The 17285-nt window shown below is 41.8% G+C and overlaps 2 protein-coding genes across 7 annotated transcripts in view; one reads left to right on the forward strand and one right to left on the reverse strand.

The window, feature by feature from the left end:
• LOC114680429 (uncharacterized) overlaps positions 1-369 on the reverse strand; it is a 141286-nt gene extending 140917 nt beyond the window's left edge. For 2 of the 3 annotated variants that reach the window (XR_013397394.1, XM_077943944.1), the window contains exon 1: positions 151-369. Coding sequence is in view for 2 of the 3 variants with exons in the window: in XM_077943944.1 (XP_077800070.1) it covers positions 151-369 (219 nt within the window). In the remaining variant the exon portion in view is untranslated. The remainder of the gene's footprint in view (positions 1-150) is intronic. The other variant, XM_077943945.1, reaches the window with a different exon arrangement.
• Positions 117-17285, forward strand: part of GRHL2 (grainyhead like transcription factor 2) — a 184879-nt gene continuing 167710 nt past the window's right edge. For 2 of the 4 annotated variants that reach the window (XM_015145804.3, XM_077943941.1), the window contains exon 1: positions 117-490. In XM_015145804.3, the coding sequence (XP_015001290.1) occupies positions 471-490 (20 nt within the window). In that variant the 5' untranslated portion in view covers positions 117-470. Of the gene's footprint in view, positions 548-17285 lie in introns of all 4 variants that reach the window. The other 2 variants (XM_028852802.2, XM_077943940.1) reach the window with 2 other exon arrangements.

Raw genomic sequence — 17285 nt, forward strand, 5'->3', positions numbered from 1 at the left:
AGTTACCTTCACTTGGAGAAGGGCCTTACCTGAGTGCGCCTCTGCCAATGGCAGCTCACCTGAGGGAGCTCCCCAGCCAATCATCGCGCAGCTCGTCCCTCGGGCTTGTACCCTTTAGTGAAAGAATTCAGCTCCTTGCGAGAAAGTTACCTGTGGCCGCCCAAGTCCGCCACTTTCTGCTCTGTGTCTGCCCATTGCCACGATCCAGGAGGACTCCGCGCCGCCCGGCCGCCTCCGAGCTCGGGCCCCATGTGAGGGGCCCCCCCTTATCCCACCTTTCCGGCTAGGTGAGGGCGCGAGCGGGCGAGCGAGCGAGAGTGGTGAGGGGGGACGGAAAAGCAGAATTACCTGTAGCTCTTGTTCTGCCATCTCGGGCGCTCTCACACACCTTCACCTGCACAGACTTGAAAGTCCAGTTTCACCAGAGGCTGAGGCTCCAGGAAAAGGGGAGCAAGTTCATTGGATCAAACATGTCACAAGAGTCGGACAAGTAAGTGGATCACACGCGCCGGCTGCTGCTACTACCACTTTGGGCTGATGGCAACTGGTTTGTTATGTTTTTGTTTTTGTTTTTAAGTTGCTATTGTTGGTATTTTTCTTTCTTTTTTCTTTTTCTTTTTGGTGGATCCAGACTTTTCCGCATTATGTTTCTACCCTGATTAAGAGGAGAAACCCTACAACAATGTGAATGTTTAATATCCCCTTTGGGCCTTGATAGTAAAAGTGGGTTTTCCTTTTCCTTCCTCCCTTAGGAATGGTCTCAGCTCCCGCTCCCGGATGAATACTTGGATATTGCCAGAGGTTTTGGTAGATGGGCGCGGGAGGCCTGCTCTTCCCCCTCTGCTTTAGCTGCTCCCACCGATCTGGCGTTTAGGGCCATTTGGAAGTTCAGCTGAGTTCCTTCGATTTGTCCAAAGGGCCTACTGGAAAAGTGGGGCTTGGCCGCTTTTGTGTGACCGCAACAAAGAGCTTTTATACCGAGGCAGAAACGGCCATCTTCTCGCACCGGGCAGGAGGGTGGGCGTGAGTGCGCGCCCGCCTGTGGCCCCGAAGGGAGGCGAGGCGCTGGGAGGCCGGGGGGCGCGGGGGCGGCCGGCGCCGTCCCCCACTCCCTCGACATCCCGCCTCCCTCCTCCCCTCCCCCGCCTCCCTCCCCCGGGTCCGCCCCCGCATTGTTTGGCCACCTTCCTCAGGTGCCCGGGGGAAAGGACGGTTCGCAAAGTGGGGGAACTCATGTGAGGCCTCGAGTTAGGGCCTCGGCGGGGCGCCAAGGGGCGCCTGCTGCTGAGCGATTCACCCGCGCCCCGACGGCGGCTGCAAGCCCCTGGAGCTCGCGGCCCTCCACGCAGTTGGCCGCCAACTCGGACGCGGCAGGCGGGACTGCGTGGGGCGCGCAGAGCCTTCTTGGGGTGCTCTCGCCGTCAAGGCCGGGGGCTCGGGGCGGGGGGAACGCTGGGCTCGCGTCCTTCCCGTCCCGGACAGGCACTCCAGACGCGCCGGCGAGCCACAGCCTGCGCGGCCGGAGTCGCCCGCGGGTCACCGGGCCCGGTCTGGCCGCGTCCTGACGGCCTCCCCGCGGGCCGGCCCCCGCCCTCGGAAGGCTTTGTGCGATCCGGGGGAGGTGGGGCCTGGGCGGGCGCGGGAGGGAGCCGGAGGTGGGTCCCGCGGCCTTTCTCGGGATTCGGCGGGGACACTCCCTTCCCCCTCCTCTCGGGCGCGTCCGGGCCTGGGAACTGGCTGCGTCCTATTGGAATGCGCGGGGCCGCCCTTTTGCTTTCCCCGGTAACTTTGCCGTGGCGTTGCGGCCACCCCGAGGTGGCCTTCCTGAAGGCGTGTCGCCGGAGAGGGCCGGTGCCCCAAGGCCGCGGGCCGCTGGGCCTGTCATGGAGAAGTGGTGGGGACCCGTCCCAAGTTGAGGGACCACGAGGAAGGAGTGGGAAGGCCCAGCGGATCTGTTCAGGGGTGAAGGGGAAGGACTAGCTTCAACATAAAGCCGCTTGGTAGGTTAGGCGAACCTAAGAAAATGCGCTGTCATACTTAACAAGCAAAAAACTGCCAGATAGTTGTACCCCGTTAGCCACCGATGAGGAATTAACCGAGTACAGCATACCGGAGGGGAAGAACTAGCGTTACCAACACAGGAGAGGGTCTGAGGCAGGGTAGGAAGAGGAGAGTGTGTGGTCGTCTGAGAACACCCCCAGCTCTTCCCTAAATCTTTCTAGTCTTTAAGGAAACACGACTCGAGTTTGAAATTTTCAGTAGCCAAATCCCGAGGCGACAGCAAGTTTTTGGGGTTTGTTTTGATCCTTGCGTGCGTCAAAGATGATTGCAAATCTAGTTTAATTAATCGCGCAATTAACGTTTAGTTTGCTTAGTTTTGTGATACAACAGGACTCGAATTCTGAATGAAAACGAGTCGGTCTCTATTTTCACCAGTTATATTTAGCAGCAATAAGAACAATGTGTTTACCACCAGAAATAAGTACTGAGCGCCCGCAATCTGGTTTCACCACACACATCACCTAGTTTTTATGGGTGATAAGTATCTGGGATTACGTCTGCTTACATTTAATGAACGTTGCTTTTATCTAGTCGTGGTTTCCAACACGAAATTTTGTATCCTGGGAAAAGTAATGGTTACAATGGTGCAAAGAGACAATTCGACCTGGTTTGTTTCCTCTCTCATTGGGCTGTTGAAAATGCTTTAAGTCAATACATGACTTCTGGATCATTTCTGCGAATTCTAGCCCAGTTTTCTTAATATTAATATTCTAAGGGAGCCCTGGCAGGGGTGGGTCTGAAGCTTATGCAACTATGTGTGTGAGATGCGGTGGGGACTGTAAGGAAACGGGCCCCTGGGCACACCATGGGGCTTCCTTCCTGAGCAAGTGAGAGGCTTCGTGAGCCTCATTGAAAATCCGCCTTACGAGGCCTGTCTGTAGTTTCTGGAAATAACATGAACGAACACACACTGGATATTCTTTCATAATCCCATTAAGATTTAGGCAATCTTTGGGATTGCACAGGATGATATTTCTGGTTAACAAGTCTGGACTGAAGTAGCATGGTCTTTTTTATGGTGTGGACTTTTCAGATTGAAACGTTCTGCTTTTGATGTTCTGCAGTGTTGATGCTATCGCCAATTAAAACAAAGTATTTTTAGGACATTTTGTCTTTGTACATATTTTAAAATTCTCTACTCCATCTTAAATTTTATGAAGATTTAAGATCTTTGTCAGCAAGCATGTGTACAAGCGAAACAATGCTAAATTAAGAAACTCTTATTTTACTGCCAAAATGTATAAAATATATTCAGAGAACATATAGGTACTATGTGATTTGATACTCACAGGTGTTTTTCATTAGGTAAGTGTATTTTCTGGTTACCTACTATTCGTAACACATTCAGATAGGCGTAATAGAGACATGCGAAGATGGATAAGATGAGCCCTGTTCTCAGGGGGCTTAAACTGTAGTGGAAAGCAACTCCTGGACAGACATACTTTTAATAAACACGATGCCTAATAGTTACAAAAAATACAATAGTTACAAAAAAGTTTTTAAAAGTACAGTACAGGGGCTGGGCGCTGTGGCTCAGCCTGTAATCCCAGCACTTTGGCAGGGTGAGGCGGGTGGATCACGAGGTCGGGAGTTCAAGACCAGCCTGATCAACATAGTGAAACCCTGTCTCTACTAAAAATACAAAAAATTAACCCGGTGTAGTGGTGGGCGCCTGTATTCTCAGCTACTTGGGAAGCTGAGGCAGGAGAATCCCTTGAACCTGGGAGGCGGAAGTTGCAGTGAGCTGAGATTGCGCCACTGCACTCCAGTCTGGGTGACAGTGCAAGACTCCATCTCAAAAAACAAAAACAATACAGGTCATGATAAATACTGCCTCTCCCTACTCATCGCATTTTTGCCTATGATAATTTTAGTCATTTTGTGTGTTTTTTATTAAGGGGTCCTGCTATTATTCAGAAAATGGCTGAAGTTATAGGTATCTCATGTGGATAACATTTCAAGTAATGGGATGACTCTACATTTTAATTAAACTCTCTAGTCTTTAGTTTTATAAATGCATATGCTTGTTTACATTTGGCTATGCAAAATATCTTTTAAGGTCAGAAACGTCAAGAATTTATCATATCTTTTTCAAACCAATACATATACCCTTTCACTTTTTGAATGAGTATGCCTTGAACGCCACTATATACTTGGCATTGAGATTCACTGGTGAATAGAACCTAGTCCCTGCCTGCATGGTACTTAGTGTGTGTGTGTGGGGGGGCCGGTGGGAGGAGGGGGGGCGGCGGGGCGGGAAGGGGCAGACTTGTTGACAGTAAATCAACAAAAAAGTAAACATTAATTAGATGATAAGTGCTATGAAGGAAAGCAAAACTGGCTGGAAGGACTGAGAATAATGGGGGAGGTCTTTTGTATAGGGTGATCATGGACAGCTTCTCCAATGAGGTGAGCTTTGAGTGGAGGCCTGAGTGCAGTGAGGCATCAAGCCCTGAGATACCTGGGGTAAGAGTGTTACAGGCAGGTGGAAGAGCAATTGCAAAGGCCCTGGGGTGACAGTGTGGTTAGACGGTCTAGGACCAGAAAGGAGCTCTGTGTGGGTGAATCAGAGTCAGAGATAATGGCACTATCAAATAAACATGATCAGTTCTCTACGTATTAATCTGGACAGTTGCATACTCAAAATGGTCAAAATTGTTCTTGTAAGTGGTCTTGGTAATCAAGAGATAGCAATACCCAATGAGTAAATGATGAACCAGCTAATACCATCAGTCTTGTTTCTTTCCCTGAGTATCACCAGTTTAATGGTGAGGGGTCCAGAGTTCTGTTCCCTACAACGGATTAAATCTTGTACACTCCTTAATTCAGAGATGAATAAATGCACACACTCTGGAGGATCCCTGAGGATTCAAACTAAAGGAGACAAAGTACAGATAGTGTTTGCTCAGACACACCCACCTCCCTAAAACTCGTAGCATAACCTACCTTCAGCTACCATCTCCACTCCTTAACATTAGGCTTGTGCAAGGTAAAATTTGCCCTTGCTGCCTTCCTCTTGCTCTTGTTCAGTTTCTATAAACTGTATCCATCAGAAAACATGAACTTGTCCACTGTGTCTGGAGGAACACTGCATAGCATGTGCTTTAGTGAGTTTCCCATCTTCAATGAAGTAAACTGACATACAGGCAAAGTTAACCTAACTGAAAAACAAGTTGAAGATGATGCACATGCTTAAAAATAGGAATCTCCACAGGAATTTCTAAAATGATTGCATCTCAAACTCACCTGAGTTTAAAACATATAATATATCATCTGAGGCACCCTGGGTCCCAACCCAGCAGTGTTGAATTAGATTCTCCAGGAGAAAGCACAGGGAATCTGCATCTAAACAATGTTCCAGGCATTATAATTGCCTTAAATAGGACAACACTGCTTCAAATGAAACTTAATGCTAGTTTACATAATAGATACAATTTATATGCAACTTTTCAGGTGCATATCCTGTGTGTAAATGAAAGAAACCTGTGGACTTTTATTTTACTTTATGCTACCTTGGATGAGCAGCTTCAGATATGATTTTAACGTGGATATAAGACTTCTTAGGCCTGCTCTAGATGTTTACTTTCATTGTTTTGTTGAACTGCTGCTTCCGGAAGAAAGGGTTCTTTTTGAAGGGGAATATGTTTCCAGAGCTGCAAAAGAACTGATTTGAAGTGATGTCACCCACATGGGCCTCCCTAGGCTTGCCAAAGGTCTAGCTCGGGTTTCTGGCTGAATCCCACTCATGTGTGAGCTGATGTTCAATTTTTATTTATTTATATATATATTTTTATTTATTTATTTGAGACAGAGTCTTGCTGTGTTGCCCAGGCTGGAGTGCAGTGGCACAATCTTGGCTCACTGCAACCTCCACCTCCTAGGTTCAAGAGATTCTCCTTCCTCAGCCTCCCCAGTAGCTGGGATTACAGGTGTGTGCCACCACGCTTGGCTAATTTTTTGTATTTTTAGTAGAGATGGGGTTTCATCATGTTGGACAGGCTGGTCTCAAACTCCTGACCTCAAGTGATCCACCCACCTTAGCCTCCCAAAGTGCTGGGATTACAGGCATGAGCCACCATGCTTGGTATTCACTTTTTTGAGGACTGCTGTTTCACTGAATTCAGATTCTATTTTGTAGCACAAAGTCAAAGGTAAAGAGCTCTAGTTTGATGTTGGTCCCTGGTGAAATGATTTGATAGGATGATGATTGCAGTTTCATTTCTAAGGCTCATGGTAGCTTAAAGTATTACTCTGATAAGATGGTACTAGATCTTCTGTTGGCCTACAGTGAGGGTCTGTTTTAAACTGACTGCAGAGTCCAGGCCATTCAAATGGTCCCAGTGCCACCTGACTTAAGGGAGATCAGGAGTAAGTGTTAGAGCGATCAATGAAAAGCTATGTCTAGCAATTTCTGCTAGGCTCAGGAAAGTAAAAGGAGAATTTAGAAAAGTAGTTGGATAAATCAAACATACATAGAAGCATTTAAACAACATTAACAGTACCCAATCACCTCAAGAAGTGTTTGTTTGAAATGTATAGCAAATCCAAATAAGATTTTTTGGATGTTAGGTTGTTAAATTTACTTTTTAAAAAGTCTTAGATAATTCAGGCAACTGCCTCAGTTCCTCTTTATGACTTTGGTCTAACTATAGCCATACATTTCTGGTTAAAAAATTAACAATGGTTACATAGTATTTTTCCCCTTCCTTACTTCCTCCCTCATTTAAACCAACATTTTCTTCTTGTTCCCTCCTTCCCTTCTTTCCTTCCTTGGTTTGTCTCCCTAATGTCACTTTCCTGTTTCTTTTTTCCTCCCGTATTACTTGGTGAGAACTGACAGCTGCACAGCTTCTGCACATAGAGATAAATGTGAGTCTGATTTTAGGTGCTGCCATAGTTAGTGAACTTTGCTGCATTCTTTCAGTATTTACAGCATCACCAGCCCATCGTTGTTACCTGGGCCAAGAGGTAAGATCATGTCAACTAGGTTTAACCTTGGAAAAATTTGAAGTTATTTTTAGTATAAGAAAAGCCTTACCCTAAGTTAATCAGAGTTCTCATTCATGATCCCTGGCATTCACTAGGGCACTGATACTCTTTTCCTTTTCAAGAGGTTTTCAATGACTCTTGTTCAGTTATAAAAACTAGGCCTGGCCAGGCGAGGTGACTCATGCCTGTAATCCCAGCACTTTGGGAGGCCGAGGCAGGCAGATCACGAGGTCAGGAGTTCAATACCAGCCCGGCCAATATGGTGAAACCCCGTCTTTAGTAATAACACGAAAATTATCCAGGCATGGTGGCACGCACCTGTAGTCCCAGCTACTTGGGGGGCTGAGGCAGGAGAATCACTTGAACCCAGGAGGTGGAGGTTGCAGTGAACCAAGATCACGCCACTGCACTCCAGCCTGGGCAACAGAGCGAGACTCTGTCTCAAAGAAAACCAACCAAACAAACAAAAAACAAAAACAAACAAACAAAAAACAAAAACTAGGCCTAACCTGAAAGAGGGCAGTGATTGGTTTGGCAGAGTTCTCCAGGGAAAATTCCTTAATGAGCAGCAACAGGCTGGATAGGAATTTTTGCTTTGGCCCAGGAGGACTGGTGGGTTGCTTAGTAACAACATGTACCTGGGAGTCCCTCAGACAGCTTCACTGGTCTTCAAACTTAGGCCTCCAAATTTCAGATTCATTCTACCATCTATCTGCCTGCATAGTTTCTTCCTTTGGATGAATCTAGGCTCTTCAGATCAGTTTTGTTTATTTTTCCATTACCAGGAGAGTACATTTTATGTTGTAAGTTTCTTATAATGGTAAATGGTAAAAAGTACTGGATTATAATAGGTAATAACGAAAGTGTTTTTTTTTTTTTTTTTTTTTTTGAGATGGAGTTTTGCTCTTGTCGCCCAGGCTGGAGTACGATGGCACGATCTTGGCTCACTGCAACCTCCACCTCCTGGGTTCAAGCAATTCTCCTACCTCAGCCGCCTGAGTAACTGGGACTATAGGCGTGTGCCACTATGCCTGGCTACTTTTTTTGTTTTTTCAGTAGAGACACAGTTTTGCCATTTTGGCCAGTCTTGTCTCGAATTCCTGACCTCAGGTGATCCATTCGTCTTGGCCTCCCAAAGTGTTAGGATTACAGGCGTGAGTACCCGACTGAAAGTGTTGTTTGATGCCGTAAGTTTCTTAATGGTAAATGGTAAAAAAAAAAAAAAAAAAAAAAGTACTGGATTATAATGGGTTAAGTGGGATAGAAGTAAGAAAGCATTCCTTTGGGGATCTCTACCTCCCATCCCTAGTTATACTGGGAAAAGAGAAATGATTCAGCTTCATGAGTTTTGGTGAGCAGTAGTAATATTATTTGTAAAAAGAGCACCTTTTGATTTGCCACATACAATACTAATCAAATAACACATTTTAAGAATTCTTATAGGAAGTGCTAGAAAAGCTGGTGCATTTCAGGGGATTTCAATGTATATTTTGAAAATAAGTCAGGGTTCTGAAGGTTGTTCATGCATTTGAATGGGCATTCAGTGGAAAGCAATCAATGCCTGTGGTAGATGAAGTGCCTTATTTTACTTTGTAATGAACATGGCAATGAACTTTGTGGGGAGCACTTCACTTTCACTCCCAAGGAAATGCTTCCTTTACAAGTGTGAATGCAGATACCCTCCGGAACAGAAACGGAAAGCAAGAATTGCTTGTGGCTTCTCTTTATTTTGGCGCCAGCCTTTCATCTGAACTCTGAATATACAAATATAACTAACCCTGAGAGCCAGAGTCTCTTCTTTTTTAAGGCCCATGAATTTAGGTCAGGGATTTAGGAGACAAGGAAAGGTTGAAGTGAAGGAGAGAGGCATGGAGAAAGGAAAGGACGGGAGAGAGCAGGAAGAAACTGCGTAACTACTGTTAAGTTGCCAGTGTTTTCTCAGTGGAGTGTGAGCGGCTGGCAGGGGCTGCTGCCGGGGCCTAGGGTGCGACAGCATGTGGCTGTTTGGCCTCCTAGATAATTGGTTTTGGTGTTAATTTGCAATCTAGTATCCTAGAGCTAGAAAGAGCCTTAGGGATCATCCAAATGCATCTTAGGGCATGTGAGAGAGCAGGTATAGGATTTTGATCTAAAAGCCTGGTTTGAGGAGAAAAGTATCTTACATTTTTTCTTCTGTATTTCATTTTGGGATTCTAAGTAAAAATTGTAAATTTGGAGTTTTGATTAGTTTGAAAAAACATGCTTTTTTTTTTTTTGGAAGATTGAGAGCAGGATAAGCACTGCATGTTTACTTCTTAAACCATGAACTTGAGTCTGTGAAATACCTGGTTAAAATTCTGATACCATTACTGGGAGTTAAAATGGACTTTTCTTCCCACACTCACCCCAAATCATTGTTTTTGGTTCTCAGTTCAGTGAGCCCCATAAAATAACTGCCTTTTGTACTTCTTGGATCTAACTTTTCAAAGAAACAAGGAACAAAGGTAGATTTTGCCTCTTTCCTGCATTGCCAATAAGATAATTAACATAAGATCAGAGGATTTTTCTTTCATTATTTTTCATCTGTAAAATGGAGTTGAACTAAATGATCTCTGAGAATAATTATCTGCTGCAATATTCTGTGTCTCATTTTCTCCCTCCAGAGGGGTCTGGAGAGCTGGTCGTGGCTCACAGCGGGGGCCATGAACATTAGCAAGACAGGAGGTTACAGGCACAGTGGGACCTGCTTCTGCTCCCAAGCCCCCTCACCTCCTTTACCAAAATCAGTGGTGGTCTGATTCAGATGACAAACAGACTTTTGGAAGGCAGGAGGAATTCAGAGGATCACATGGAATTCAGAAGGGCAGCGAGGCGGTGAAATCAATGGTTTCACTAGAGGACTCCTGCACAGCCTTACTGGGCTGGTAGAAAAGTGGTACAAGAAAATCAGACAAATGGGCTGGCAGGGACGCTGAGAACTTCTTCCCAGAGACAGCCCAGGAAGTGGTTCATTCTCGCAGGCTCATGAAGTGAGAGTGAGGCAATATCAGAATGAATGGAACATTGACTAAAATTTAGTAAGCTGAAAACCTTAAATAGGTGAAAGGGATGACCTTCTCCTCCTCCTTCTCTTCCTTCTCCTATTCTTTCTCCTCTTCCTCCTTCTCCTTTTCCTCATCCTCTTTCTTCTCCTTCTCCTCCTCTTCTCCTTCCCCTTCCCCTTCCTTTTTTTCTTTCTCCCCCTTCTCCCTTTCCTTATTACTCCTTTTAATAAAATGTAATTCACAGATACCCACTGTCAAAAAATGTTGCCAAGCAAGTAATTTAGTAAATGTTCAGAAGAGATTTCAAATAATATAAGGATAAGAATAGCAGCTGCAGTTTCACTTCAAGGATAAGGTAATGTATTATTTCACTTCAGGACGCACAATGATCATTCATTTAGGACAGGAATAAAATCTCCTCTGGTATCCTACTGTGTTATAGAACTTAAAAGTCTCTGAAGTCAGTTGCCCCTGAAAGGCTCTCATGTTGGAGGGAATTTTGATTAGGTCTCAGGACATTTATGTTTCCTCTGCAGAGTAAGAGTTTTAAGTTGCTCTGGAGTCCTGGGGTATACTTTTAAGAATATGTATATCTTACATATTTTGGAAAATAATTTAAAAAAGGACAACTACCTCAATAGAAAAGTGGTCAAAGAGCATGAGTAGACAATTAGTAAAAGCTGTATAAGTGGCTAATAAAGACAGAAAATAATATTAGCTGTAAGCTGTATTAGTGATAAGAAAAATACAGATTATCTAACAGAGATATTCTAAGTTTCCCTGTCAAAGTGGCTAAAATTAACAAAACTGGGTTCAGGTAAAATATATTTTTGGAGAATTATAAATTATCACAAACTTTCTGGAAGGCAGTTTTGCAAAACCGGTTGAAATGGGTCTACCCATTGACAACTAAATTCCAGTGTCAGGAATTAGTCTTAAAGACATAACCAAAGACATACAGTGCCACATGATTTTTAAAAGCAAAAAAATCAGAATAACCCTAAAAGCCCGGCTATAAAGAGTTGGTTTAGTGAATGGTTTAGTGAGATGATGGGACAATATGCAAGCATTATAAATCACATTCATGAAAAAATCCTTAATGATAAGATAAATGTTCATGATGTATTATATCAGAATGTTTATAAGCATAAAAAGATGAAGAATAAAGAATTCAGAAAAAACAAAAAGTTAACAGTGGTTTGCTCTCTTAAGGATAAAATAAAGGTACTTTTTTCTGTTATTGTTTCTCTGTGTTTTCATTCTGTGCTGATGTGAGCTTGCACTGCTTTTGTAATTAAGGATAAATTTTATTTATGCATTTATGTATTTATGATGTATTTATTTAAAAAAGTTAAAGATTATGTATAAAAATAGTTATCAAGTGGAGACCCTTAGAAATGATACCCACATCTCTAAATAAAATGGAAAAGCCTGCTTGCTACTTGCTTGTTGCAGGTAGAATTGACCCGATCCCCTGCAGAAGTCCCTGCCCTCTCCCCTCTGTCCCAGGAATGCCACGCTGCCCTTCACGCTGGCACGCTGCCTGTCGGTTCTGCGCTATTCCTCAGTGACCTGTAGATGCCTTATCTGTGTCTCCACAACCTTGTCCTTTTACATTTGCATATGGGTTAAGTTCAATTATTAAATCCAATTATTTTTCAAAATAGCACAAGTAGGTGTAGGAGTTTCCAACATGTGTATAATTTGAGGCTGAGGAATGACTAAGAATGAAAGAAACTCAGTTTGTTCCACTCAGTGGGCTGCATGTGCCTACGTAGTTTCACTTGAAGCAAACTCTCCTGAGACAAACCTGCCAGCCACATCGCCTCAGACCCAGCCTGAATGTTCATGGGAGAGACTTGGTGTTGGGCCCAGTTTTGAGCTCTTTTGGAGGGACAGGGAGAGCCTGAAATATGACTTCCTTTAAAAACAAAAGGTAATTCTAGGCAAGGTTGAGGGTTTCTTTAAATTTTATTTTCTAGAATAAAAATTTATTTATTTTTTAGAGTATAGACTTGCTTCTCCCCGAAGGGCCACACAGTGACTCATCTGACTGCTTCTGCAAGCTGGTGCATAGATCATGCCAGACCAGCTTGGGTCTGTTAGTTAAGCTGCAGGCGATTGCATCATAGGATTTATTGCAGGCGTCTTTAATGGAAGTGTTGTCGCCAACATGAACTTATTTGCTTATCAACCTATCCAAGAAGCATCCACAGCAGGGAACAAAAAGTACCTGATGGGAACTTGCTGGGGAAACTGGCCTCCCAGAGTCACTGAAGTTGCCAACATTGCATTAGGCAAAAAAAAAAAAAAAAAAAAAAAAAAAAAAAAAAAAAAAAAAACCAGAAAAGAGGAGGCTAAAAATACGACAACAAAAAAAAGTGGAAATGAACTTTTGTAGAATGTGAGCAAAACCAAAGCAATCTTCGACTGCGGAATCAACACAGAGGTGGTGAAACAGGAACTAGTAGGTATACATTTTGGCTGTGTGCTCAAAAGTGAGTTTGCAATTGCCCCCCCTCTCCCACTCCCAACTGGTCCTACCCTCCCCCATCCTTTTCTTCGTATTGTATAGAAATTCTTCAAACCTCAAATACTATATCTAATATTTTCAAAAAATCATGATCTTCTTTGGATGTTAAAAGTCTAAATGGGTCGGGCGTGGTGGCTCACGCCTGTAATCCCAGCACTTTGGGAGGCCAAGGCGGGAGGATCACCTGAGGTTGGGAGTTTGAGACCAGCCTGACCAACATGGAGAAACCCTGTCTCTATTAAAAATACAAAATTAACCGGGCGTGGTGGCTCGTGCCTGTGATCCAAGCTATTTGGGAGAGACTGAGTCAGGAGAGTCGTTTGAACCTGGGAGGCCGACATTGCAGTGAGCCAAGATCGTGCTGCTGCACTCCAGCCTGGGCAACAAGAGTGAAACTGTCTCAAAAAAAAAAAAAAGTCTAAATAAAGGCACCTATCCTTAAGGGGCTTGTGGGAGACTTGAGGGAAGGACTACAGTCTCCTTTTATCTTGTGTTTATCTTCAGTTTTAGCAAACATTCTGTAAGGTATGTTTTGTATCATATTCAGCCACATGAAAAACACAAATTTGCATTTTGATTTTGTTCACAAAATTTGGGACACAAGTCGTTTATCACTTTTAGCGTCTCGAAGTTGAACTGGGGCAGCAGTAGTCTCGTTACGCTTTTTAGCCCTCCTAATCCTTTCTAAGCAATAAAATATCTATGTGGTCAAATCCCAGGACACATTGAATTACAAGCTCCAAGCTTTTCCACTGCAGCACACCCATGCGTGCTTGGAAAGATGAACAAAATTAAACATGCTATTTAGAGCTTTCAGGGCTAACTAGATTTTGCTGCTGTTGTCATTGTAGCAAATATTTCTAGAGTATGGAAGAAGTTGAAAATGCTATTTTGATAGAGAGATTTTTATTGTACTGTATATTTAATGAATTATTTCATAAATTGCTGTTGTGAAGCATTTCGGAATGACCTGCCTCCTAGCTTTCAATGCTATTGCCCAGGCTGACTTTTATTGCAACTGTTTTATGATACAGTTTTGCATCATATGTGTTTACTTTTTAAAGAAGCATTTCCTGGGAGGTTTCTTTTTCTGATTATGAAAATAATATGTGCTCATGATGAACAATTGGAAAACAGAAAAAAGTGTGTAGAAGAAAAATCACTCATAATTCCAGTACCCTGTTAATACTTTGTCTTTTCTTACAGTTTCTAATATGTGCATGCATAGTATATCAATGTGGTTTTACAAAGAGTGTGCAAATCATGATTCTGTTTTTTGCATCATTCATGCCATTCTGCATTTTCCACTTAATACTATACTATTGGTACTTTACCAGTCCCTTAAGCATTCTCCTACATGGCATTTAAAGGTGAAATCTACCATCTTCTATTTTTAATATTTATGTTCAGTGTTATAAATCATGTTTGTATGTAAAGGTTTTTATCTCTGGTTATTACTGTAGAATAGACTTCTGGAAGTACAAGAACAAAAGACAAATATTTTTATGTCATTGATACATAATTTGAAAATGACACCTAGAAAGATTCTAACAATTTGTGTTTTCCCAACAGTGTTTGAGGGTGTCTTTTTCTCATTGTCTCACCAGTAAATGACAATTGTAATTTGTTTATTTGCAAGGCAAAAAAAAAAAAATAAATAAATAAATAAATTGCAATTTGATAGTTAAAGGGATTAAACATTTTCTCAGATTTTTATTTTGTAATTTGTATTTCTTTTTTAGTGAAGCTCTTGCTTTTACCCTGGCTACTGCCTATGACTGTGTTACGTTCTGGAGGAGAGGGAACTTGGCTGCGGGGAACTTTGAGGCTGAGATCCAGCTGTGCTTCCCTCTGGTGTCTACCCAAAGTTGTACCTTTCAACATCTGTACAGTTGCAACACAGAGGCCTGTTATTTTTCATTTATTAAAAAATAAATTGAGATACTCATATTTTTATCATTGACTTGTGAGAGCTCTTTTTGCACCTAAAACTATTAACCCTCTTGTTAAAATCCTGGCTATCATTTCAATTTGTTACTTTAATTTCACGTTTAAAAAATGTTCAGAGGTTTAAATTTTTAAATGGCAAATATGTGGGTCTTACGCATGTGTGAGTACTTTCATTCCTTTCACATATGGAAAGCTTGAGATTAACCTGTATGGATTTTACTCATTAAATTTTTTCTTTCATTTTAGCCTTTTTAAAGTGTTATTTAAAAGATTCTATAAGAGGTAGCTAATTTATACTTAAATGTAAAAGTATCAGAAAATAACAATTTTCTACCACTCAGAGATGTTAATACTGTTAACATTTTGAAATCTGTATTTTTGCTCCCTTTTCTGTGCATGTATATACAATTACACTATGTATGAAAAGATAAGATAGTGATTTATGTACTGTTTAGTAACTTATTTTTTAAACTGATACTTATTACGGATAGCTTTCCACGACAATAAATATTTTTAATGGCCCAATAGTTTTACATTGGGTAAAAATATCCAAATTAATTTAACCATTTCTTCTTTGTTGTATATTTAGATTTTTCCCTGTTTTTTACTATTAAGGTCAATACTTGAATGATTATCCTTTTTTTTTTTTTGAGACAGAGTCTTACTCTGTCAGTCAGGCTGGAGTACAATGGTGCAGTCTCAGCTCACTGCAACCTCTGGCCCCCGGGTTCAAGCAATTTTTGTGCCTTAGCCTCTCGAATAGCTGGGATTACAGATGTGCACCACCATGTTCAGCTAATTTTTGTATTTTTCAGCAGGAATATTGGGGTTTTGCCATGTTGACCAGGCTGGTCTCAAACTCCTGGTCTCCAGAGATCCCCCTGCCTTGGGCTCCCAAAGTGCTTGGATTACGGGCGTGAGCCACCATGCCTGGCCTTGAATGATTGTCCTTATTACTAAATTTTGCACACTTCTTAGTTATTTCCTTGACATACATTCCAATGAATAGAAATTCCTAATCAAAAGGTACGCACTTTTTGAAGACATTTGGTTCATATTTCCAAATTGCCACCCAGATATTTTCTCCTAATTAACGACTCCCACCAATGGTGTATCTGAGATTAGGATTCCACATTCCGTCTCTGACAATGCATATTATAATCCTCTCTTTAGTCTTTGCCAATTTGGTAGGTTAAAAATGGTAACTTGTTTAGAATTGCATCTTTCCATTTACTCAGGTGGTTTTTTTGATCACAGGAGAGCTTTATCTTTGTTTGCTTTAAATATATAGAGAGTATTTTGAGATCTTGAAAGTGCTTAGGGTTTTGTACAGAGTTCAGCTATAGAGCATTTACAGTCAGTAAAAAAGAGTTTGTTAGCAGAGTGTGGAGCCATGATCTCTTCGTCACTGGGTCTGAGAACAATCCCTAATTCACAGCCCTCATTCCTTTGCCAATGAAAGCAGTGACTCAGATCAGCATTTCAAGTCCCCAGATCAATGACCACAAATTCAAGGAACCTAGTCAAGGGTGAGTTCAGGATGAATACATCCAAACGACAACAAATGAGTGGCCACCACATAAGCCTATTTGACTATGTGATTTATTGAGTGCCTATAGCCAGACGCAAAGCTGGGTACCGAGCTAAACGCGGAAACCCCAGAGATGAGACAGACTATTAGGTCAAGGTTTAAGACTGTAATTAGAAAGAACATAATTTAGGGGAAAAAAGCAATTGCACATTTACCTTCCAGTCTTCAATAATTAAGTTGTGGGAAATGTGGAGGCAGGTCCAGAATGAGGCAAGATAGTGTGAGTCTTCAAGTTTTGTGCTTTATTTCGATTTCAAAGGTCTGCCACTATTTTTCATTTCTCAGGTTTGGTCAGGCTTTCATCCCTTCCCTGTTTGTTTTTTTTTTTCTTTTCTTTTTTCCTGTTTTTTTTTGGGTGTGTGTGTGTGGGGGGGGGTATATTTTTTCTTTTTTTCTTTTTTTTTGGCCTATTAGTGGTTAGGAAACACTTTGGTTGTTTATCTAAATAGTAGGGCTATTTAAAATGAAGTCACTTTTCAAAGATAAGGCTCCAGGGCTCTGCAAGTAAACTTTATATAAACTCTCCTAGAGCTGTGGGTTAAAACATCTGTCACATGCATGTTGCTTATAACGTTAAAGGTAACATCTGTGGAAAATGGCAATTTATGGAAGTAATTTGGTACTTTTCTAAACTGAGATACAACATTAAAACATGTAGGGCAATTAAGAATTTGTCTTAAAAGTGTTGATGGCATTAGAGCCAGCTGCATTAATCAGGAACTCATTATCCAGTCTGTGAATTATTGAGGCTATTTTCTTCAATTTTCCTCTTATGGTTAACCTTGTAGATATATATATATGTGTATATATAAAAAAAATGTATACATATATAAAAATATATATTTTTCCTCTACAAATCTTGCAGAGAGGGCATGAACAGAAAAATTCAGCTTAATTAGTTTGGCTGCTGATTAAGGGGAAGAATATACTTAATTCTAGTAGAAGGTTAAACTCATTATTTTAAATACATTCTTAGATTATCTAGGATTTCATGTGATCCAAGCTATATTTTCTCCTACTTTTTTTTTTTTTTTTTAATGTTCTTGAAGCTGTAAATTTAAGAATTGCTTGATTAGGAAGTCAATCACTTGCAAGCAACAAATAATGGTTCTCCTCCATAAAACCTATAAAGTACTTA

Source organism: Macaca mulatta, chromosome 8 (assembly GCF_049350105.2).
Source record: "Macaca mulatta isolate MMU2019108-1 chromosome 8, T2T-MMU8v2.0, whole genome shotgun sequence".
NCBI lineage: Eukaryota > Metazoa > Chordata > Mammalia > Primates > Cercopithecidae > Macaca > Macaca mulatta.